The sequence below is a fragment of the Talpa occidentalis genome, unplaced genomic scaffold (genome assembly GCF_014898055.3).
Source record: "Talpa occidentalis isolate TD23 unplaced genomic scaffold, MPIMG_talOcc4v2.1 talOcc4.7, whole genome shotgun sequence".
Classification (NCBI taxonomy): Eukaryota; Metazoa; Chordata; class Mammalia; order Eulipotyphla; family Talpidae; genus Talpa; species Talpa occidentalis.
In genome coordinates, this window is record NW_023605083.1 from 123,940,337 (window position 1) to 123,964,662 (window position 24,326).

The 24,326-nt window shown below is 36.5% G+C and overlaps 1 protein-coding gene across 6 annotated transcripts in view; it reads left to right on the forward strand.

Moving 5' to 3' along the window:
• The window catches only part of TLK2 (tousled like kinase 2), a 114,460-nt gene that overhangs the window by 39,296 nt on the left and 50,838 nt on the right, over window positions 1-24,326 (forward strand). For 3 of the 6 annotated variants that reach the window (XM_037495162.2, XM_037495163.2, XM_054688830.1), the window contains 4 exons: window positions 1,371-1,442; window positions 2,201-2,270; window positions 3,286-3,329; window positions 14,369-14,536. In XM_037495162.2, coding sequence (XP_037351059.1) covers window positions 1,371-1,442; window positions 2,201-2,270; window positions 3,286-3,329; window positions 14,369-14,536 — 354 coding nt within the window. Of the gene's footprint in view, window positions 1-1,370; window positions 1,443-2,200; window positions 2,271-3,285; window positions 3,330-4,024; window positions 4,121-14,368; window positions 14,537-24,326 lie in introns of those variants that run through there. The other 3 variants (XM_037495161.2, XM_037495160.2, XM_054688831.1) reach the window with 2 other exon arrangements.

Consider the following 24,326-nt stretch of genomic DNA (forward strand, 5'->3'; position numbering starts at 1 on the left):
GTGAGAGAATTCACCAGAGCCAGAGCAGGGAGCAGAGCAGGCAGAAGGACTGAAGTACACTGCTGAGGGGAGCAGCGGGCGGCAGGAGAGGTCTGCGTGCCATGTGGGACCCTCCTCCAGTGGCCGGGGAGCAGCCGGGGATCGAACCGGCGCCGCAGAGGCTGCGGGCAGCTTCGCAACCCAGCGCTCAACCGCTGCGCCACCGGGGAGGCCCTATCAGTTGCCTTTTATCACAACCTCCACTTTTCTTGGAAACACTCTCAGAATTAAACTATCCCACACTCTGTTAGCAAAACATCTGAGCCAGGATACCAGAGCTGGGGGCAGGAACAATGTCAAGCTTTTCTGTGAGTGACATTCTGGTTCTAATTACTGAACCCCATGGGAGGAGTCTGAGGGGCATGGGCAAGCAGCCTGTTGTCTTCTTGGGTTGTCTCTCCCACGGTGGAGTACCATTGCTTGAGCTGGGTGAAAGGCTTGCTGGGGTCCTAGTATCCTCAGTGTGCCTTGCCTAAGGTAGAGCCTCTTGTTCCATGACTGGAGTTGGGCATAAGGGAGTCCCTACCTTTGGTGACACTTGTTTGGGACTTAGCCTCATCTACTGAGAAACCTGAGATCCTGCTCCTTCCAGGAAGAAAGTCCTTCTTGGACTGAGAGCTGAAGCAAGAGAGGGCCCATGTCCTTGGTTGCAGTAGTCTGAAGCTTAGCCGAGGTGCAAGTGGGGAGGGAGGCAGTAGTCTTGGTTCAGATGCCACAAACTTTCACTTTTCAGACTCAATTTTCATGTATTTTATCAAATAGTTGTTTCTTCATTTTGTTTGCCCTGAGGGACCATTTCCAGAGGCTTTAGATAGTTGATTTTTCCTATTATTCTCACCAGTTTTACTGGAGCTCCTCATTCTTTTTGCCAGAAGTGAATCTCTTGTAACTTTGGTTTTTGAGCAAGCAGTAACACCTCCTTAAGGGAGGACTCAGAAAAGCATTTCCATCATTGTCGCCCTGACCACCCCCATAAGGATCCCTTAATGCACTCAACTTTCAGATATTACCCAAATGATAAAATAGGCCGAGAGAATTGATTTCCCTGCTTATTTTCCTTAAAGAATGAATTAACTACATGCGAGGGACGTTTCCAAGGGGAAATCTGCACAAGTAATGAGTTTGTAAAGGAAATGGAAATAATAGAAACGAGAATTGTAACACTGGGGCACAGTAGTATAGTAAAGCAGTTCTTTTCAAGTTGGCTTGAAAGTGTTAGAGTTAACTCCTGGCTTCTTTTTTTACCAGATTTAGGCATTAGAATCAACGGGCTTCTTGTTCAGTTTTGCTGTCATCTTAGTTTCTTTTGATTTTCTTGTTTTTCCTTCCAGGGGCCACTCAATAGTGAGTCTTCCAATCAGAGCTTGTGCAGCGTGGGGTCCTTGAGTGATAAAGAAGTAGAGGTAAGAAGCCACATCATTGTAAGACATTTTACATTCTCACACTTTCATTCTGGGTTAAAAGAAAACACTGCATAATCCCAGAGGTGCTGTTAGGGTCTCTGAATGACTCCCCTTTGGGTTGTGTGCTCTCTGTGTCTGCACAGCTGAGATGCAGCCATGATGGGTTTTAAGAACCTTTAAATGCCAAGGTGCTACTAATAATAGCTGAATTAGCTTAGGTGCCCTTGAATTTTAACACTGTCTGTTCTTAACAACATGGGTCAGTTTAGCCTTGCTGACTTTAGTGACAGAATTTGAAGATTTTTGTTTCAAAGGCAGGTAACTTAGCTGCATGAATATGGGTCGAAATCCGCAGCCACCTACTTTTCACTTAAATAGAACTTTAAATAAATTAAAGCCAACTGATTGATTATACACATCTTTTTAGAAAAAAGGGATTGGATATAAGCTCTTTTAAGTAGAAATACTGTAAAAACTGTTGTCTACTATTTGTGCTACATGCATTGTAAAAATATCTTATTGAAGCTTTTTAGCAACCCTGATTTACAGATGAGTCAAAGCTCCGATGTTGTAAGCAGTTTGTTAGGAATTGTCTGGATGTTTAGGCTGCAGACCCTGTGTTCTTTCCACAACCCTGCTCCAAGAGCAGGGCACTAGTAGAATTTCTTCAAAAATGTGATATTTTGTATATATTCACTGTTTTTATAATGTGAAACACTTAACAAAATGCTAATTGTAATGTATATGGTATTTAACAGACTCCTGAGAAAAAACAGAATGACCAGCGAAACCGGAAAAGAAAAGCTGAACCATATGAAACCAGCCAAGGTAATATTAATTTCACAGCTTAAAAATACTAAATTCTTCTGTATGTAGAATTTTCCAGCTTGCACTGAATAATTAGTTAGTATATTGGGATTCCTAACAAAGGCGATTTGTGTATCTTAAGGGAATATCACACTGTTTATTATAGACTTACTATTTGATATACACTTGACAAAACAGTGTCAGTTCTTTGGGGACTCCTGTTTTCCCTGTTGTAAGTTAACGATCTTCTCACCACAGGTTTTTCTTCAGACTAATGGTGTATTGTACAAAGAAGAGTTTACATTGGAGTTTTCACAGTCTTGTGTTAAATCTGTGATTTGTTAATAATAGGTGACCAGAAACAGTTTCATTAAATGACTGTCTTTTCCCCTTGCTCTTCTTCCCTGTCAATTATTTAGTTGAACATTGGCGCCCAGTGAAATAAATCTGTAAATATGCTGATGATAATGTCAAAAATCTTTATATAATTAAAGAATAAATAATTTGGTTTTGTTCCCTTCCCACCCCCATTCCAAGAAATGGAGATCTTTTTTACATTTTTCTTATGTTTTTCTTTACTCTGCAAACATTTTTTACTTTCTTGGGGAAAATTGTCCCAAGTGACAAGATCACATGAAGTTTTTTTTTTTTGGTGTGTGTGATATAGAATAGAACAGAACTTTTAGTACTATACTGTTTGTTTCTAATTGTTCTCTTAGTTGGGGGTGTAGAGTATAGATTAGTTTCATTTTTTCTCATAATTGTATCATACTTTTTTTTAGTGTATGTAAAGAAAGATTAGTGAATCTTAAAAGAAAGCAAACTGAAAAGCTCTTCCTCTCTGTTTATTAAGCCTTTATAATATGGAGGAAACTGTCTCTATTCTTACGATATGAGTATTCTGGTTCATTTGCTAAAAGTAAAGCTGTCACTTGAATTGATAACATATGCAGTTATTGAATACATAGTACATTTTAGTGGATGGTGCTTTACATGTGTGTTGGAAAATCGATACTTACTTTGGTTTCGTTTTCAGGGAAAGGCACTCCTAGGGGACATAAAATTAGTGATTACTTTGAGGTAAGTTAAATTTTTGGAAAAAAAATCTATAGTGATTTTTAAAAATCTAAATCCTCTGTTCATGTAAGGCTTTAGAAAGCAATATTTTGCCTTTGCTTGTTCTCCTCCCCATCTTCATCGGTCTAATGCTGCCCCCTCTCTCTCTTTAAGAGGAAACTGCTGACTTCCTAAATTTAAATTTGCTTATTATGTGTCTTTCTGCGATGATATAAAAATTCACAAATGAGGTGATTTTTCTTTTGGCCAGACTAGGTTTCGTGTCTGACAAAGATTGCAGTGGAATGGCTTGGACTCTTCTTTTGTCCTCTTCCCATTAGCCCAGTGGAACTTGTCTTTAGTGGTTACTAAAGAAGACGCTAACATCCACTGTACCCCTGTATTCCTGCTTCATGGATCTTGAGATAAGAAGGGAAAACACTCTTTTCCTGTGTCCTTTCAAAACCATGTGTACCTTCAGCTTTCTAGCCATATTTTCTTTGTATCTTGGTATGTTTCTGCTGGAGCTCCTTCTTAAAAAATCTCGTTGAAAAGACAGCAAAATTTGGCTTACCTGGCATTTTCTCTCTGGCATAAGATGTGTGACTTAAAGGGGCCATGTATAATAAAGAGCTGTTTGTGTATTAATCTTTTACTCTCCTTATCTGAAGCATAGTACTGTTTTGAATTATTCATATCCATTTTTCCCTGTTGGCCAGTTTGCTGGGGGAAGCGGGCCAGGAACCAGCCCTGGCAGAAGTGTTCCACCAGTTGCACGATCCTCACCGCAACATTCCTTATCCAATCCCTTACCGGTAAGCATTCACCTGGAGAAATTTGACACCTGTTGTAGGAGATGAGAAGTCCAGGAACACTCAAGCAAAGTTTCTCTTCTAATAGTTACCCAAAGGGAAAGAGGATTTAAGGCGAAAAGTTCATAGTATCACTTAAGAATCCCTTACTAGGTTCAAATTGAGATCAGTAATAAGAACTAAACCCATTCTTCCAGTATAATGTGTTACTGTAAACGTGTAGCTCATTGTTCTGTTAAGGAAGTGGTTTCTAATCCAAATATTAGGTTAGGTTTTTATCTTTGTAAAGCTCATATGTTCCTATAACTAAATTCTTTTTTTTTTTTAAATCCAGTCAGCTCCTGGCATTTGAATTATCTTCAAGGTTTACTCAGTGATGTAGTAGAGAAGCCAGTACTATACTATTTGAGATAGGTTTGTTCTATGCTTGTGAGACACACGCCCTCCTCCCCAATAACAAAGAATTATCTGATCTAAAATGCCACTAGTGCCAAGGTTGAGAAATCCTGAGCTGTCTAGCTAATGTAAATTTTGTGTCAGTTTGCATGAGTGCCTTCGGAGAATTTGTTGATACTATACAAGACCTCTGTTACTGTATTCAAGAGTATACTCTATCCATTGATGTCTCCGGTATTGCTGTGGCTTCTTGGGGAGGTGGGGGGTCTTCCTGAGATCACAAGTTTTCATCCTAGGTCTCTGTTTAGGAGAGTTGCTTTTCTCTGCCTTAGCAGAGTTGATTAATATTGTTCTTAAATGATTTAGTTTTCTGGACTGTATTTTAAAATGCTCTTCTTCCCCTCCACCGTCTCATAAAAGTATGCATTCATTAGAGTGGTTCTAATTATTAGAGCACTTACGAAGATGAACTGAACTTGAAATTTTTGCTATTTTGTTATCCATGCCATATTTCAAATGTTAGAAATGTTTAATGTAAACATCTGTTTGGTTAGGTTGAGCGTTTTTGTTAGATAACTGTTGAGGAGGCCTGTGTCTTTATTTTCCTTAAGTTTTAAATCAGTTAAAGTTTTTAAAACGTTAAATGAGATTGCAGAATTACCTATTTGGGGCAAGTAAGTTTTGTAGCACTTTGTCGTCAATTACTCTTTTCTTTCTGAAATAATTTTTTGTTTTTTTATGAGTGTGTGTCAAATTAGATCAAGTCTGAAAATAAAATACACAACGATCTGTAGACATGCCTGCCATTTATATGAATGGTGACTGGGCCCCATCATCATTATGTAAATCTAAGTGTATATTAGGTGTTGAAGTAGGAACCAAGCTTTAATTTCTCTTTTCCTTTACACTGAGCTCTTTAACTTCCCAACTTGGTAGCTGTGCTTCTTTGCTATAACCACTGATTTTTGAATACCCCTGAATTATCCCTTCCCCCCACTCACTCTCAATCATACTTGCCTGGAAAAACTCAGCAATGGTTACATCTAATATTCTGCCTTTCCCTTGCTTGTGTCTAAGCAGCTCAGCATGGTTAGAGGAAAACCCACATTGAGTGATCTCACTTCAGGTTCCTGACAATTAAACCTCATGTGGACCCCTACCTGCCTGCCAATCTTACTGTGCTTAACCTGGTTAGTTCCCACTTCCAAATGACTATATCATGTTCCCTGCAAGCTTCCAGCAACACTTCCTCCCCCTTTACTATCTCAGCTCATGACTTTGTTTTTTCATTTTACTGAGAAAATAGAAACTATCTGAAGAGAACTTTTACATGCCCTACAACAAGCTTACCAAGCAAGCCATCAGTAATCTCAACTGCCTTTTAGGATGGATGAACTTTCCATCCTTCACTTGGGCCCAGGTCTCCCTGATAATTATTTACCCAACTTTCTACTTGACATTTCCACTTATATATCTAACAGACAGCTTGAAATTGTCCAAAAAGGACCTTTTGCTTCCTTCTCTTTTATTGCCGATAACAACAAACTGCTCTTCCTGCAGTCTGCTCTGTCCTGATAAAATGAAAGTTTACTTGTCCAATTTTTCAGGTCATAACCTCAGGCTCCATATCTAATTCATCAGTAAATCCTGTTTTTCCTTTGAAATATATCAGAATTTGACCACTTTTCTATCCTCCTGGCTCTCTGCATTAGCTTCCAAAGTGGTCTCTCTGCGTCTACCCTTGACTTACTCTATTCTTACTACAGTAGGCAGAGTATTCGGTTAAAAGGTAAGACAGATCCTGGCACTCTTCTACCTGAAACTGTCCATCCTCTTTTACGTGGCTTAAGAAACTCCTGCCTGTCATGTGCTCACCCCCCCTGCCTAACTCTAACATCTCCACGTGTCCCCTCTCTCTCGCGCCACTGCACCGTGCTGGCCTTGATGTTCCTTGAACTCTGCAAAACACACTGTTAGGCATCATGACTTCCATATTTGCTGTTCTCTCATTCAGATACAGCGTGATTAGCAATCTCTTCATTAGGTTATTCCTTAAAAATGACTTTATTGGAAAGGTCTCCTGGTCAGCTTCTCTAAAACCTGCTTTATTTTCATTCTTAGTTATTGCCACTTGACATAATTTTGATACAGATTTTTTTCTCAAATGTACAACTTAAGAATTTTCATAAGCTGTACAACCACACAAGAAACAAAATGTTGCCAGCTCCCTCAAAACCCCCCCCTTATGTTCCCTTCCAGATAGTCCCCCTCCTCCTCACCTCCTGAGACCCACTAGTATGCTTTGGGTCTACCAGATATGGAAACAACCTAAATGTCTCTCACAGGATGAATGAATAAAGAAGACGTGATTCTGCTTTAGTACTTTGTATGAAAGAAATCATACAGTATGTACTCTTGTGTCTAGTTTCTTTCATTCAACATGACTTTGCTGAGATTCATCCATATCATTGTGTGTTATTGTAGATCATTGTCATTGGTGTGTGATATAATTTTAATATTTGCATTTAACTTTTATATTTTTAACTCTACACTTAATCTGTTTACCATCTTCACTCACTAGAATGTAAATCCTGTAGAGCAGGAATTTTGCTTTGTGTTGTTCACTGCTATTTTCCATTTCTTACAGTACTTATTACTTAAAGGTATAATTATTTTTTTTAAAAGATTTATTAATTTATTTATACAAGCACTGGGTAGAGTCAGAAGCGCGGGAGGGTGAGAGAATTCACCAGAGCCAGAGCGGGGAGTAGAACAGGCAGAAGGACCGAACTACACTGCTGAGGGGAGCAGCGGGCGGCAGGAGAGGTCTGCGCGCCATGTGGGACCCTCCTCTGGTGGCCGGGGAGCAGCCCGGGATCGAACCAGCGCTGCAGAGGCTGAGGGCAGCTTCACAACCCAGCGCTCAAACCGTTGCGCCACCGGGGAGGCCCAGGTGTAATTCTTGTAAATACTTTACCCACTTGACATGGGAGAGGTAACTTGTTCAATTTAAAAAAAAAAAAAATGCATGACATACATTGGGTGCTTAAGATTGTTAAGAGGGAATGGTAGATTGAAAAAGAAATACTTTTACTTTTGTTCCCTTAAGTGATTCTTTTGTATTTTTTGTTTAAGGATAAAAAATGCATGAAAGATTTAATGTGGGAATTGGTAAACTCCTTAGCAGGCAAACTGAAAATAAATTTTAGATTTTTAAAGAGTTGTAGAGACAAAGAATATATGACAGAGATGACATGTAATCTAAAAAGCCTGAAGTACTTTTTGTCTGGCCTTTCATAAGAAAATATCCAGGAAATCCTTGTAACTCTTAATCATTACTTCAGTCTTGAAGTAAAATATTTAAATATAAATATAAATAAATATACTCCTCCTCCACCTCCTCTAATTTTTGTGATTATCATTTACTTTTCCTTATATTGGACTGTTGGAAAAGTCATGACGTGTTTTTTCCTGTGTTTTTCAAGCAAAAATGAGTTTGACTTTTCTGATAGCCCATAGTTTGACCATCCATATATGCAATCCTAAATAGAATTTTATTAATCATTGTGGTTGAGCATAGTGTTTCAATCTTCTGTATCCTGATTTTTTGGCTGTTTGTTCAGTTACTAACATAGCTATATTCATGTCTCATGATTATTTAGGTTATCTATTTCTTTCTGTATTTATGTTTACTTCATATCTTATTTAGTGATTTTCTTCATCTCCTCATTCTCTTCATCTCTTGCTTTTTGTTTCAAGTGCAGTTTATCTGACTTGGATATTTAGTATGTCCAAACCATCGTATGGTAAAAATACTTTCATTTTTATGCTATCAAGTTTTCATTGTTACGTTTCCAGTATATCTAACAGATACCTACTTGGAGTTTTTTTTTATTTGGTCTAAATTTTTTTTTTAACGTCAACATTTGTTTTTTTTTTTTTTCTTTGTGGAAATATTTATTTTTCTGGTGTAAATTTTATTTTTTTGTATTAAATTTCAATTTGAACTGGCCACATTTCAAGTGTCCAATAGCTACCTGTGGCTACTAGCAATTATATTTAGCAGTGGAGTGGATGAACCCCCAGGAGGTCAGTCTTCTCCAGTATTTTTCCCAACATTGGTGCTATTTACTTTTAATATAATTATCAATATATTGGATTTAAATATACCTTCTTTTATGTTTTCTATTTATCCTATCTGTTCTATTTCCTCCTTTCATTTGGATTTTTTTTTAAATCATTTTATATATTCGTCTTCTAGCTAGACTCTGTTTAATATTTTCCTTAGAAATTACCACATGCATTTTTTTAAAAAAGACTTATTTATTTATTTATTTATATGAGCACTGGGTACAGTCAGAAGCGCAGGAGGGTGAGAGAATTCACCAGAGCCAGAGCGGGGAGCAGAACAGGCAGACTGACGAAGTACACTGCTGAGGGCAGCTGCGGGCAAGACAGGAGAGGTCTGCGTGCCATGTGGGACCCTCGCCAGCGGCCGGAGATCGAACTGGAGCTGCAGAGGCTGCGGGCAGCTTCGCAGCCCAGCGCTCAACTGCTGCGCCACCGGGGAGGCCCCACATGCATTTTTAATATACCAAAGTTTGATATTATTAGTGTCTTTATCCCCTTACCAAATAAATGATGACCTCACAACATTAACTCCATCTACCTACTGCTGACTTGGTGCTGATAATTAATGTATGTTTTTATTTTGCCTTTTTTTAACCTCATGATACAACATAATTTATACTCCGTATTCATTTAGATTTATCTATATACTTTGTTTCTTTTTTTTCTTTTTTTAAAGACTTATTTATTTATTTATATAAGCACTGGGTACAGTCAGAAGCATGGGAGGGTGAGAAAATTCACTAGAGCCAGAGCGGGGAGCAGAGCAGGCAGAAGGACCGAAGTACACTGCTGAGGGGAGCAGCGGGTGGCAAGAGAGGTCTGCGTGCCATGCAGGACCCTCCTCCGGTGTCCGGGAAGCAGCTGGGGATCGAACAGGCGCTGCAGAGGCTTCGGGCAGCTTCACAACCCAGCGTTCAACCGCTGCGCCACTGGAGAGGCCCTATATACTTTATTTCTTTATAATTATTTCCTTTTGCATCTTTTTTAAAAATTTGAAGTATAATTGACATATAACATTTTAGTTTCAGGTGTATACCATAATGACTTGATAGTTGCATATATTGCAAAATGATTACCACAATAAATGTAGTTATTAGCAAATTCATCAGACATAATTATAAATTCTTATGATAAGAACTTTTAAGATCTACTGTCTTGGCAACTTTTAAATATTCAGTGTAGTAACTATAGTTACTATGTTGTACATTACATCTCCTGACTATTTTATGATTGGATGTTTGTACCTTTGACCCCTTTCTCCATTTTGCTTGCCCGCCACACCCTTGCCTCTAGCCAACACCAGTCTGTTTTCTCTGCTTCTGTTTTAAGCTTCCACATACAAGTGAGATCATGTGGTATTTGTTTGTCTTTGTCTGACTTATTTCAGTTAGCATAATACCCTCAAGACCCACCCAGATTTTTGCAGATGGCAAGGTATTCTTTTTTATGACTTAAGTAATAATCCCTTTTGGCATCTTACACCCAGGGGCACATTCCTTCTACTTTGAGTACTCCTTTAGGATTCATTTAGTGTGTATTTACTGGAGTTTAACTCTTTAGTTTTTTGTTTGCTTGAATAACATTATTTTACCCTTATTCTTGAAAGATATTCTGCTTTGTATATTTCTAGATTGACATTATGTTAACACAATTGTGTATGTCCATAGTTACCATCTTCTGGCTCCATTGTTAGTACTGACCTTTATTTGTTATTTATTTCTTTGGAAGTATATGATTTTTCTTCACTGATTGCTTTTAAAATTGCTTTTAAAATCTGTGGTGTTATTTTTGTGCAGAACACAGCACTATCTGTGCAGTTTGACTATTATGCATCCTTTTATTCTCTTGTTTGTGATTTGTTGGGCTTCTGGCTTCTGTTGAGTTGGTATCTTGCACCAATTCTGGATCTTTATTAGTCATTATCTCTTAAATATTATCTTTTCTTTGTTCTCATTTCCTTCTCCTATGATACTCCAATTAACCATATGTTAGACTGTTTCACTTTATCATCATCTTTTTCCTATTTTCTAAATTTTTGTCTCTATGACTGGATAATTTCTTCCCTTTCAATCCCAGAATTCTGTTTTATTATGTCTAATTTCTTGTTAGATTGAATTTAAAATTTTTGGTATTTTATATTTCATGAATATATTTCAATTCTTTTATTAAAATCTATTTTATAATCCGCATGATAATTCTGGTGTTTGAAATTTTTTCAATCAGTTTCTGCTCTCTTATTTTTCATAGTTATTGCTCAGGGCTTCAATTGTCTTTTGTTTTGAGGTTTGTTTTTACTCTGTGCTGCCCACTGTTCTTGAAAAAATGATTTGTGAAATTTCCTGGAGATCTGGTACGAGGGTACATTCTTCCAGGGAGACTTTTCTTTGCTTCTTTCAAGTGCCTGCACAGTTCTCTCAATCCAGTATTAAATTACTGAATGTATGGCATGCATTTTGTTTGTATGATTTGTTTATTTTGTTTGCTTGTTTCTCCTACACTGATAGTACTGATTTGCATTGTTAATATTTTTGGAGCCCTACCCTCTGTACTTGCAAGGCAACTTCCTATCTATAAAATCCTTGCATCCCCCTAAGAGTAGAGGGCATTTTTCTTATTGTTTATATTTTCTCTGATATTGTAGCCTTTTGGAAGCCTAAATTCAAGTAGAAAAGGTTCACTATTAAACCCATTAGCCTGGGTGGACTTTGGCCTGTGACTACTTGGCACCGTGGTACACTAGAAATGGGAAATCACAATCTGCAGGTACCCGTAGTTAAATGTGGGTTAGGCGGTTTTGTGTTCTTAATTTCTAAGCTTTGCCCTGACAGATTCCTACTCTCTTACTGGGTTTGATATTTTTATCATCTATTATTCATATTTGTCTTTTCTCTATAGTTGTTTTCTAAGGGAAGGTAGTAGGTTCATACATCCTAGTCTGCTATAATTCCAAAAGTGTATAAATCCTTCAACCTTTGGCAAATATTTATTGAATACAAACAGAATGATTAATTTTATAATGTGGCTTCATTTTCCCAAGCAGTGAGAATATTGTTGTGAAGGGTTAACAGATATTCTGGAGCTTGAATTTTTTTTTTTTTTTTTGGAGCTTGAATTTTAACCATTGTATTTGGTGCGGTAGGAGGGTTGGTGTTGAGGACTCTCCTCGCTTATTAAAGAACTAAATTTCTTTGTCATTCCAGGATGATTTTGGTTAGTTTATTTTACTTTTTTCCCCCTAAAATGAAAATGTTAAATAGTTTTTCGTGGTAAAGGGATACATGCTCATTGTGAAAGTTCAACAATTCAGAAGTGAAAAGAATTATTAGAAAGTTTAGTGGGCATATATGTATATGTATCTATATTCATATGATAGATTTCTTAATTTCTGTAATATTAATTTATCTAACAAATAAATAGTGCTATAATGAATGTACTTGTATGTACATCTGTACTTTTGCTTTTTTTTTCTCTTTGCTTAAGTTCCCAAAGTATAAATCCCAAATCAAAGAATATGCTCACATTAAAGTATCATGACAATTGCTAGTAGGTTATCAACAGCTTGAGAGTTCCAGTTTCTGCTTACCCTTATAATACTGAATTTTATCATTGTAATCTTTGCTAGTGAGAAAAATACCTCGTTTTAAGTTGCATTTCTTCATTTGTGATATTAAGCATCTTTTCATATGTTTAATAGTTCTTTGGATTTCTCTTTCTGTGTTTGTTCAGGCATTTATCTACTTACCTATTTGAGTGTTTGGTGGTTTTTTTATTTTTGTTTTTTTACTGATGTGTAGGAATACATTGTTTGTTATGATTGTTAATTCATTGTCATTTCAGTTGTCAAATTTTTTCCTCTTTGTAATTTTGTCTTAACTTTATGTTGACTTTTACCATTCAGAAGTAAAATTATTTGATGTAGTCACATTTATCAATTTTTTTCCTTCATGACTTACTCATTTTTATGTTACTACATGCTCCTATATGGTTTGTATTTTCAATGTTATGTTTAAAAAGCCCTTTACCACTAGAAAGTCATAAAATCATTTTTTAATTTATATGTATGATATAAAGGAGGAACCTACTTTTCCTTTTTTTCTAACACAGAAACATCCTACCAACTCTTTAATAAGTTTCCACTAATTTGAAACTTTAATCACAAATCATATATCCATAGTATATGGATCTGTTTTAGAATTTTCTGTTTTATGCCACTGATTGATCTGTCTGCTCCTATGCCAGTGTTATAGTGATTACAGTGTTTTAGTTAATGTTACTTTGTTGTAAGTTTTAATAGTGGGTTAAGTTTCTCTGATATTCTTTATCAAAAATTATGTTGCTAATTTTAATTATTTTTCCAAGTGAACCTCTAAATTAATTGTAAAATTCCTCAGAACACCCCCAAAGGAGAGCATGACACAACCTAGACGATTACTATGCCATTGTACTCTGTCTTGCCCAAAAAAAAAGAAAGAAAGAAAGAAAGAAAAGAAAAGAAAAAGAAGAAAAAACAAAAACCCTAAATTCCTTTTGGGAATTTTGACATTTACAAAATTAATACAGGAGCATGGTAATGCCAGTTATTAAGTTAGAGCATCAGTGAAGTTACTATATTTCTTTATTTACAATCTGCATATCACTAAAGTTCCAAATATTTTACAGATTTTGAAAAATTTGAATCTCCCTTTTCTTCCATTACTTGTTTTAACTGTTTATAACCAATTGTTGGTATATGGGGAAGGTGTTGATTTTTATATTTATTTTGTATTTGGCCCTTTTAGTGAACTCTTGTTGTTTTCCAGTTAACTTGCTCGGTTTCCTTTGTGAATACTTATATCATCCAATAATGACACTTATTAATCTTTAATATTTTCCAATGTTTGTACCTTGTATTTTTTTCCTTATCACATTAGCTAAAACTTCTATAATAATGTTGAATGATTGTGATATTAATATGTTAACCCCTATTTGGTTCCTAACTTTAATGAAATTCTCTCTGGTAAAGCACAATTAATTATGGTTATGTTGATTTCATGAAAAACAAAACAACTCTTTGTTGTATTAAAGAGATGGGTACTTAAGTTTTTTTTTTTTTTTAAAGAATTACCCAACAATGTGCAAACTCTTTTTAGCATTTAAAGAGAAGAATCTTAATCTCTCCCCGACTTCCAACATTAATATATGACTTTAGTAGTTTTGCTAATAGTGAACCATTCTTTTATTTTTGGAATAAACCATACATTAAGTGGTATATTCTATTAATATACTGTTGAAATTGTTTTATGTGTATTTATTTTAGATTTTTGCATCTATATTTAGTATAGCAAGATAGAATAACTGTGAATTAGTTCTACCCTAAAGTCCTGGGAGAAATGTCTTAACCTTCATTTACCTGCAGGATATAAATAGCATTTCCTTTGTAGGGTTGAGGGAATTATGAAGTTGATATGTTGAACTCTACAAAACAACCCAAACATTCAGAGTTATATAAATACTAGAACCATTGAAATGTCATTTTATAGAATTTGATTAAGATATTCAGGTTTATATGTAGGTTATAATCTAGTGATAATGTTGTGTTATGTTCTCCATATTTGTTTTCAGAGAAAGTGTTTTTGAAAAAAAATGTTCTTAAATTACATCACTGTGCTTTAATATTGTATGTTTTGGGAAATTATCAGATTCCTGTTCTCATGTAAGTTGTGTGTTTTCTTTAATGTTTTCCAGCGGCGAGTAGAACAGCCCCTTTATGGTTTAGATGGCAGCGCTGCAAAGGAGGTGTCAGAGGAACAGTCCGCTCTGCCCACCCTCATGTCGGTGATGCTAGCAAAGCCTCGGCTTGACACAGAGCAGCTGGCGCAAAGGGGAGCTGGCCTCTGCTTCACTTTTGTTTCCGTGAGTACTCACCAAGTTTGTGTAGATTCTTATTGCCATGGATGAAGTTGGATTGATTATTTAGGGAACGAGATGGTGACATTTTTAACTTGTCACTTCTTAGTACGCTTTTCTTGCTTTCCCCTTGGTTCAAGCTGCCGAGAGAGACTGCTTAGTTAAAAGTCTGAGTATACGCTGGGAAGGAAAATACAATCTTAGATTGACAAAGAAGTAAAGAAAATGATGTTACATTTCTTTACAACCAAACTTGTTGCTTGTATGATTAAAATATAAAAATTCCAACTTCCAGCCATTACTTATTTAAAGCACTATTCAGGTTGGTGAGATTGGAGTGTGCCGCCAGGCACTTTGCAGCCTGCATGCCAGTCGATTCTCCCGCTGTGGTGTGGGGGTTCTTGTCTTCTCTCACGCTTTCAGAGGATTGATAGTTACTTTTTCTAGGGATATTTGACTGCTTGTTTATTTCTTTCAGTTTGCTTTTTTCTTCTTGAAAAATAGGAGTTTGAGGGCCTCCCCGGTGGCGCAGCGGTTGAGCGCTGGGTTGCGAAGCTGCCCGCGGCCTCTGCAGCGCCGGTTCGATCCCCGGCTGCTCCCCGGCCACCGGAGGAGGGTCCCACATGGCGCGCAGACCTCTCCTGCCGCCCGCTGCTCCCCTCAGCAGTGTACTTCGGTCCTTCTGCCTGCTCTGCTCCCCGCTCTGGCTCTGGTGAATTCTCTCACCCTCCCGTGCTTCTGACTGTACCCAGTGCATGTATAAACAAAACAAACAAACAAATAAATAAATAAAACATGCCTCTATAAAAAAAAAAAAATAGGAGTTTGAATATTATGAAAGTTTGACCCCATTTGCCAAACTGTAAAACAGTTTGACTTAAAAGTTGTTATTTTCCTTGGTTTCTGTGCCCTAACAGGTGCCTGTTTGTTGCTAAGGATGGCATAAGCAAGAGACAGCCATTGCCCTAGTCTGCCATTTTAGGGATATCTTTCAGAGCTAAAGCTACCGTTGATCCAAATCTCTTCGTCTCGTGCTAGTTCATTTTCTCCAGCTATAGTCTAAACTTTATTTGCTCTGTGGCTTCTCAGTCTCTTACCAACATGTAACTATATTCAAAACAGTCATAAAAATGGAGACTATCCGAAGGAAAGGTAATAAAAATAGTAATTAGATAGGGAACCATTATATTTTATTAGGAGTGCTTTCTTATAGAGTTATTATTTATCTTCAGAGAGAGGTAATGTACTTTCTAAAAACCAGAATTTTTTTTTAGATTTATTTATGCATACAAGAACTGGGGTGTAGGCTAAAGGTGTCGGGGGTGAGAGGATTCACCAGAAAGAGTGGGAGGCAGAACAGGCAGATTGATTGAAATGTACTGCTGAGGGGAGCAGCGGGCGAGACAGGAGAAATCTGCTGCTATACCAGGTGGGTTAGCTCCCTGGCCGGGCATCAAACTCAGGCCTCGGTGGCTGGCGATAAATTGATAATGCTGAGATTTTACCCCTGCGCCACCAGGGAGGCCCCCAAATCAGAATTTTCTTATGTTCAAAGGAATGGAGAAACTTCTTGGGTGAAACTAGTATGATTATATCCCTGGGCGGCAGAGGAAACCCAACCTAAAATGGGAGAATTGATCAATAAAAACTGGGTGGGCCAATTGGCAGCATGAACTAGTATGAGAATGCAGCAGTTCTGTATAGTATTGTTTTACTGAATGTGCCTGTCTGTCTGTCTATTTATTTTATTGTGTGCTTATTATTTACTGGTATTTGTTAAATCTTTGTTTTAGATCTAGGTTTTTGAATCTTAGAGTTTTAATTTCCCAAGCAAAACCTTAGATAATTAGGGGTTTACATGTCTTTTTATTCCTTTATTACTTTAATAAAACCTACCTCCTTTTCACTGAGGAGAGTTCCCTTTGTTCATCCCACAGATATTTATGTGACAGACTTACAGTTAGATAGGATTTCAATCAGTAAGATCTTAACTCCCCTAACGTAAACCTTCCGTAAAGAGTGTGGATTTGCAAATTTGCAGTGGGTATACATAAACGACGACCACCTGCTCAGTCCTGTCAGCTAGTATACTCAGACTGTCAGAGGAGTTGCAGATACAATCAGATTGTTCTCGTGTTGAAGAGAGATGGTGGGGGGGGGGGGGGTGGGTTGTGAGAAAATAATCATGTCTGAAGAAGGGATGTGGAAATAGTATAAAAACCAAATAAGTGCTTTGGTACAATTCCATTTCTCTTTGCTTCTCTGCAGTCCCAGTGAAGAGATAAGCTTAGTAATATAAAGGATAAAAACAAGACTTAGCATTAATATATAGCAAATGTGTGACGCAGTAGATAAAGGCAAGCAGTATCCTTAAGAACTAGGCCAAGGGCTCTTCTCTTTTATTCTTTAATTCTGAATCCAGCAGCAAATCTTACTGATTTTATATGTTCAAAATTCTACCATTTCTAACCCCCTTTACTACTACCACTCAGATTATCCCCCACTTAGTATGCATAACCCCCTAGCTGGGCTCTGCTTCTGTCTTTTTTTTTTTTTTTTTAAAGATTTATTTATTTATGCATACAAGAGCTGGGGTACAGGTACAGGCCAGAGATGCGGGGGCGGGGGGCGGGGTGAGAGGATTCACTAGAGACAGAGTGGGGAACAGAACAGGCAGACTGACTGAAACACACTGCTGAGGGAAGCAGTGGGTGAGTCAGGAGAGGTCTACTGCACCATGTGGGTAGCTCCCTGGCAGGCTGGGGTTCGAACCCATGCTGCGGAGGCTGTGGACAGCTTCATAGTATAGTGCTTAACCCCTTGTGCCACCAGGGAGGCCCCTCTGCTTCTGTCTTTGTTTCCTTATTATCTGTTCTCAGCAGATCAGAGTGATCCTGCTGAAACCTGAGTGCAGACGCACCCCTGTGCAGAGGTGCTTACCGGGGCACAGAAGGCCCTCCCTGGTCTCTTTGCCTCCACTGTACCTCTCACTTCTGTTTCCTCTGCTCACCAATTTCCCTCCGTACTACCTTGCTTCCTTTAAATACTACTTGTAGGACTTGGGTTATTTCCTTTACCTTAAAATTCTTCCTCCAGCGAACAGCCTGCCTTACTTCTCAGTTCTCTCTGATCTCTGCTTAAATTTATCCTGCAAAAGAGGTCTCCCACCTTGACGCCACTGCATAAAACAGCAACTCCTTCCTGCCCACCTCATGCACATAATCTGACTCCTGTGCCCCACTTTGTTTTTCTTGTGAATCATCACCAAATTGATCTACTGTGATTTACTTCTTTGTCCAACTCCCCTTCCCTGTCTCTTCCCTCTTTCCCTTCTCTCCTCTCCTCTCCACCCTCTCTCACAAGCTCTGTCAGGTCAAGGACATTGCTTTGCTCTCATTTGTATTTCTGTGCCAGAACAGTGTCTGCTCTAATAGCTGCTCAGTATATGTTGCATGAATTCATAAGCCGTCCTTCATATATAAACTAGTTAAATGATAATACATATATGAAATGGAATGCTATATAGTTGACAAAAGTGAGATTTATATATATATATATATATGCTAACAATGAAGCATTTCTAAAAGCGTCAATGACTAAAAATAGGAGTCAGATTATTGTGTTTGATCCTTTAAATGTTTAAAATTATAGTGTTCACATAATTTTAATGCTTTAACATAGGGAATTTGATTTTTTTAAACTATATGCATATACTTTTCTAAATTGTAAAAACAATATATGTATATAACGTCCAAAAAAATTGAAATGATGGAGAAGAGGAAATTTCTTCACACCCCACTATTGATAGTTTGTGTTTTAAATTGCCTACTGATTACATTTTAACTTCAAATAATAGATTTCTCATTTAGTCAGCTTCAAACAAGATCTTTTTATTCTCCAGAAGAGATGACTATAACATATTTCGTGACTACTACATTTTCCTTTCTCATCTTTTAATTTTTAAGTCAGTGTTACATTATAAGTGTGTCATATTTAGTTATTTTGCCTAGAATTTAATCTTACCTGCTTTATAAATTATTCTAAGACTGGATAACACTGTAAGGAGCATTTTCAATATTATGGTTGTTTCATTATTTGGTATTCAAAACCAAATGATTTTATTGGATTCACTGAGAAGAAAGCAATCTAGTCATTGAATTAGTTTTGATTGAATAGACAGTCTGGTTGCTGAGGTCTACTGGATCTTTTTTTAAAAATGCCAGGTCTGTTACTTTAAAAGCTATGTTTTTTAGTTTGTAAAGCTTGATTTTTATAAAATTTTTTAAAATGCTGAAATATTTCAAAGTACATTTCAGAAATCTTGACCTCCTGCTTCTAAAATAACAGGCATTTTCTAAAAGATAATAACATTTCCTTGATAGCCAAATTAGTATCACACTTTTATTAGTGTCCATTCTTTTGTAAAATAGAACATTGCTCTCATATGGGGCTATACCAATATATAGTTCTACTAGAAAGGCAGGAGGTTAAATGTTTCTTTCTTTCCTTTAAATTACCAATTTTGATTTTATAAAATAAAAAAATTAGTAATTATATCAAATGGTGACAAATAGCTTTTCCTATTTTATTATCATTGTGGTCTCATGAATTTTCATGGAGTTCTGTCGGTAAATGTAATCATTCTTTTTGGTGTTCATTTGGTCACAGCCTTATTTATCCTTTCATCACTTGATGGCCTTTTGGACTGTTTCTAGTTTTGGATCATTAATAATGCTACTGTGAACATTCACATTTATGTTTTTGTGTAGGTGTAGGTTTCATTTATTTTGGGTATATATACTGCAGAGTGGAATTGCTGGTCAGATGGTTAACTCTTTGAGGACCTGCCAGTTTTTGCAAAGCACTTGCACCATTTTGTGAGCACAGCAGCAGTATGAGAGTTCTCCAATTCTCAGCAACATTGTTATTGTCATTTGGATTATAGTCATTCTAGTGGGTATGAAGTGAAATCTCATTGTGGTCACTCACTGATTTGCATGTCCTCACTAACGATATTGAACTTTAAAAAAAATTTATTTATGTCCATTTGTTTATCTTTGCAGAAATGTCTATACATCCTTTCCCCATTTTTTAATTTGATTTTCTTTATTGTTGAGTTATAAGGATTCTATGTAGTATATGTATATGATTCTATGTAGTATATGTATATGATTTACAGAGGTTTTCTCCTGTGGATTGCTGTTTTAGTTTTTTAATGGTAACCTCTGAAGCACAAAAGGTTTTATTTTGCAAAAGTCAAATTTATTTTTTCTTTTGTTACTTATGCTTTTGGTATTATAGCTAAGAAAGACTTACCTAAGGACATGAAAATCTGCTATATTTTCTTCTAAGTGTTTTATATTTTTAGCCGATATTTTGGTCTGTGATACATTTGCGTATGGTGTGAAGAGGGGAGTCCAGTTCCTTTCTTTTGCATGTGAATACCCAGTTGTCCCACACCATTTGTTTGAGAAGATTGTTCTTTTTCCAATATGTTGTCTTGGCACTCTTGTCAAAAATTAATTGACTGTAAGTGAGGGGTTTTATTTCTGAACTCTCAATTTTATTTATATTTATATGCCTATTCTTTTGCTAGACCCATACTACCTTAATTACTGTAGCTTTATGTAATTTTTGAAATCAGGAAGTGTGTGATTTCTCCAAGTTTGTTCTTTTTTTTTTTGAGATTGTTTTGGTGGTTGGATCTCTTGCATTACTTTGTGAGTTTTAGGGTCAGCTTTCCAGTTTCTGTTTCAATTGCAAACAAATCAGCTGGTATTTATAGCAGTTGTGGTGAATGTGTAGGTTTGGGAAGTATTTTCCTCACAAACACATTAAGACTTCCAACCCATGAACATGAGATACTTATTTAGGTCGCTTTAGTTTCTTCTAGTATTTGCAATGTCTTTCTTTTGTTAAAATTATTTCTAAATATTCTTTCTGATGCTATTTATTCTTTCAGATACTATAACTTTCTTAATTTTATCTTCAGGTTATTTTCTACTAGAATATAGAAATAGAATTGCTTTTTGTACATTGGTCTGGTATCCTACAATCTTGTTGAACTTGTGTTTTACTCCTAATAATGTTTTTTAAGGTCTTTCTCTGTACAATATAATGTCATCTCTGATTAGAGGTAATTTTGCTTAATTCTTTTCCAATCTAGATGCCTGTTATTTTACTTTCACTCCTAATTGCTCTGGCTAGAACCTTTAATACAATGTTGAATAGATATTATTCCAGTAAAAAAAGACAACTGGATGATTCAAGTGGACATTCTTTTCTTCTTCCTGATCTTAGAGGAAAAGCATGTGATCTGTATGTTTTTCAGAGATGACCTCCTTAAATTTTTAAAAAAAATTTTAAAGATTTTTTTTTTTATTTATCCATATATGAACTGGGGTGTAGGCTGGAGGGAGTGGAGTGTGAAGATTCACCAGAGACAGAGTAAGGACTGAAACAGGCAGATTTACTGAAATATACTGCTGAGGGGAGCAGTGGGCAACACAGGAGAGGTCTGCTGTGCCATATATAGGCTAGCCTCCAACTGGGGATTGAACTTATGCCGCAGTAGCTATCTATAGCTTGATAGCTGAGACTTTAACCTTTGCGCCACCAGGGATGCCCCTAAATTTTTGTTTTTAGATTGAGGAAGTTCGCTTCTATTCTGAGTTGGTTGAGTGTTTTTGTCATGAAAAAATGTTGGGTGCATTTCTACACCTCTTGAGTTGATCATATGGTGACTTTTTGTTCTTGACGTCTACCCATTATCCTTGTCCTCCATTAATAATGATGCTTGTCATAGGATAGGTTTTAGCTTGTTAATACTGATCTTTTTACTTCAGAAATTTTATTTTGCTGTTCTTTATTTCTTTCCCTCCATACCTTTCCTTTGCAATGTTGATTAGATAGTTCTGGAGCTAATTTATCTCTATTGGACTTTTTTGTTCTATCTTTTGGGAGACTTTCTTGACTTTGTCTCATCTTACTGATCTGGTATTCAAATGTCCCATTTTGTTATTTAATTCAGTTATTCAGTATTTAAAATTTTTTTAAAACATTTATTTATGCATGCATGCAAGAACTGGGGTACAGGCCAGAGGTGCGGGTGGTGAGAGGATTCACCAGAGACAGTGGGGAACAGAACAGGTGGATTGACTGAAATACACTGTTCAGGGGAGCAGCGGGTGAGACAGGAGAGGTCTGCTGTTCCAGGTGGGTAGCTCCCTGGCCGGCGATCAAACTCTGGTTCTTGATATCCCCTTGTTTCTCAGTGCTATTATGATTTCATTTTTAAAATGCCTTGGCATATCTGTAGGACTCTGGGTGATCCAATCTGTCCTTATGAATTAGAAATATTGCTTTAATAATAGGAACAAAAAATATAGAGGACTGGTAGGGAGAGAGGATTTTGTTAGATAAGGTCTGGACTAAAGTACAACTGCAGACCTGCTTAGCAAATCCTCCTTCTGTTCTCTTTTCCCTGGGACATGATTCTGTAATTTTTGACTTGTTGGGAGACTGTAAACTCTGTTTTCCAGTTTTGCCTTTCTAGACTTTACACAGGACAAGGCACAGAGGTTTACAATTAAATACTGAATGAATGGTCAGAGTTGAGAGCCTTTTTTTTTTTTTCTTCTGTGGACTCACTTGTCACAATAGGTCCTGTTACTTTTTGAAAATATTGTTTTCATTCATGAGAATTTTCTACCTTCTAAGCTGTGTCCTACTTGCTAAGTTAACTTTTTGGATTTTCCTTCTTATTATCACTGGGCTATTTATACATGTAGTTTTACAGAAAGCTTTAATTTGGAAACATCCCACTGAATCATATTCTAGCACCCTTAATTTGCTGGAGGAAAACTTAGAAAATGAGCACATAAGCAAAGTGGACTTTTTAGCAAAGTCCATATACCAAAATCTAGTTTATTGAAAGGCTATTTAGTTATATTCGTGTGATTCTTATTGGCTCTTATCAATACAGTTCAAATGATCATATTCACTTACAAGGAGACGATTATAGGAGCAGTCTAGTGGTGACTGGAAACACTTTTAGTTATTTAGACTCTATTCTTGGCTCTAATCTCAGTTCTGCCACTTACAGGCCATGACATTGTTAAACTTTTAGGCTGCACCTTAGTTTTGGCTTTCTCGAACCCTGTATCAGTTTTGTCTTAGAGCGTACTTGTGTTTCCCATCTGCAGTGACCCTATCATCATCTCTCTTTGACTACACATTTCCTTCAGCTCTTAGCCCTGATACTATTTCCTGAAGTGTGATCTTGACTCTTCAGATTATGTACTTTGTTAGATACTCACACAGTTCTTACCCTAATTGTAACTTTGCATTTATTGTATGATTACTTAACAGTTTCTTTGAACAAATATTTGTTGAATGCTCTGTATATCTCCTTGGATTGTAAGCTTTGTTAAGGCAGAGTAATGGCTGCATCTGTGTTTTTGTTTCTCTTTTTCTTAGTCACAGTGTCTCTAGCACCTGAAACAGTACTGTCATAGGGTGTACTCAGTGAGTGGTTGTTGAATGACTGCAGTAAGGTGGAGATAATAATACTGCCTACCTGCAAGGCTGTATACACTTTCAGTGTGATAATGTGTATGAATTGCTCAGCTTATACATCGTGGCCAGTTCATACAATACCTGTAACCGCCGACGAGAGGCACCAGTCTGCTCTGGTGACTGAGAGCAGTTATTATGGATGCAGAGAGACCTCAGCTCTATTCCTCTCTTGCTAGTTCTCTGACCCCACATATATGCTTAATAACTCTAATTTACATTTTCTTTATTCATAAATGGAAATTATAATAACTACCTTAGTGATTTGTAAGGATTATATGTGATCATGGCAATTACGCATTTAGTTGTAATTGTTCAATAGATGGTGGTGATACCATTGTTAATATGTTAATGAATAAGGGAAATAATTGAAGGAATATATAAGAAGTATTTCATATAGTTATTCTTTTTCCTGGTCCATATTTAGGTTTTCTAGATTCCTGTTATGAGTGAGACCATTCGGTATTTTGCTTTTTCTTTCTGGCTTATTTCGCTATAAGAAAGAAAAAAAAAATCAAAATCAACAAACAACTATGAACCAGAGACACTCTTGGCGGGGGAAGGAGGGATTGAGGTCAAAATCGGGATTGCAATTGTATGGGGAATATAAAAATAAAAATGAAAAAAAAAGTATTTCAGAAAACAGTTCTCATGTAAGAACAGTGTATCCTCTGATGCAAAGTAGCTTTGTTTCCATTAGCTCATAATCTTAGGAGTATTTAACATTTCTAATTATATCTCTGATGGGTTGTCCTGTGTAGTCTTGTTTTAAAAGGACTTTTGGGAGTATATATTCCTGAATAGTTGAATTACATCAAATACTAAACCTTGTACAAACTTTATGTAATGGTCACATTCAGCAAGTAACTGTGTGGATACCGGAAATGATTCTAGATTTTTGGGTGTGTTCATGTGTAATATTTGTGGATTTAGGAGACTGTTTTGAACATTGGATTATAGTCCTTTATGCTGGAACCTTGAACATCCACTGCATTTCAGATGCATCCTTTTCTCACAAAGCATGTTAAAATATAGTGTGGAAGGCTTGTTATTATAGGAATAACTTTTAATTTTCTCAAATTTACATATTAAAAAATTATTTTTGAACATTTAATATTTAAATTGCTTTTAGGAACATCATCCAAGCCACTATGCCTAGCCCTTGTTTCTCATTTATTTATTTATTTATTTATTTATTTATTTTTATTATTTGTTTGTTTGT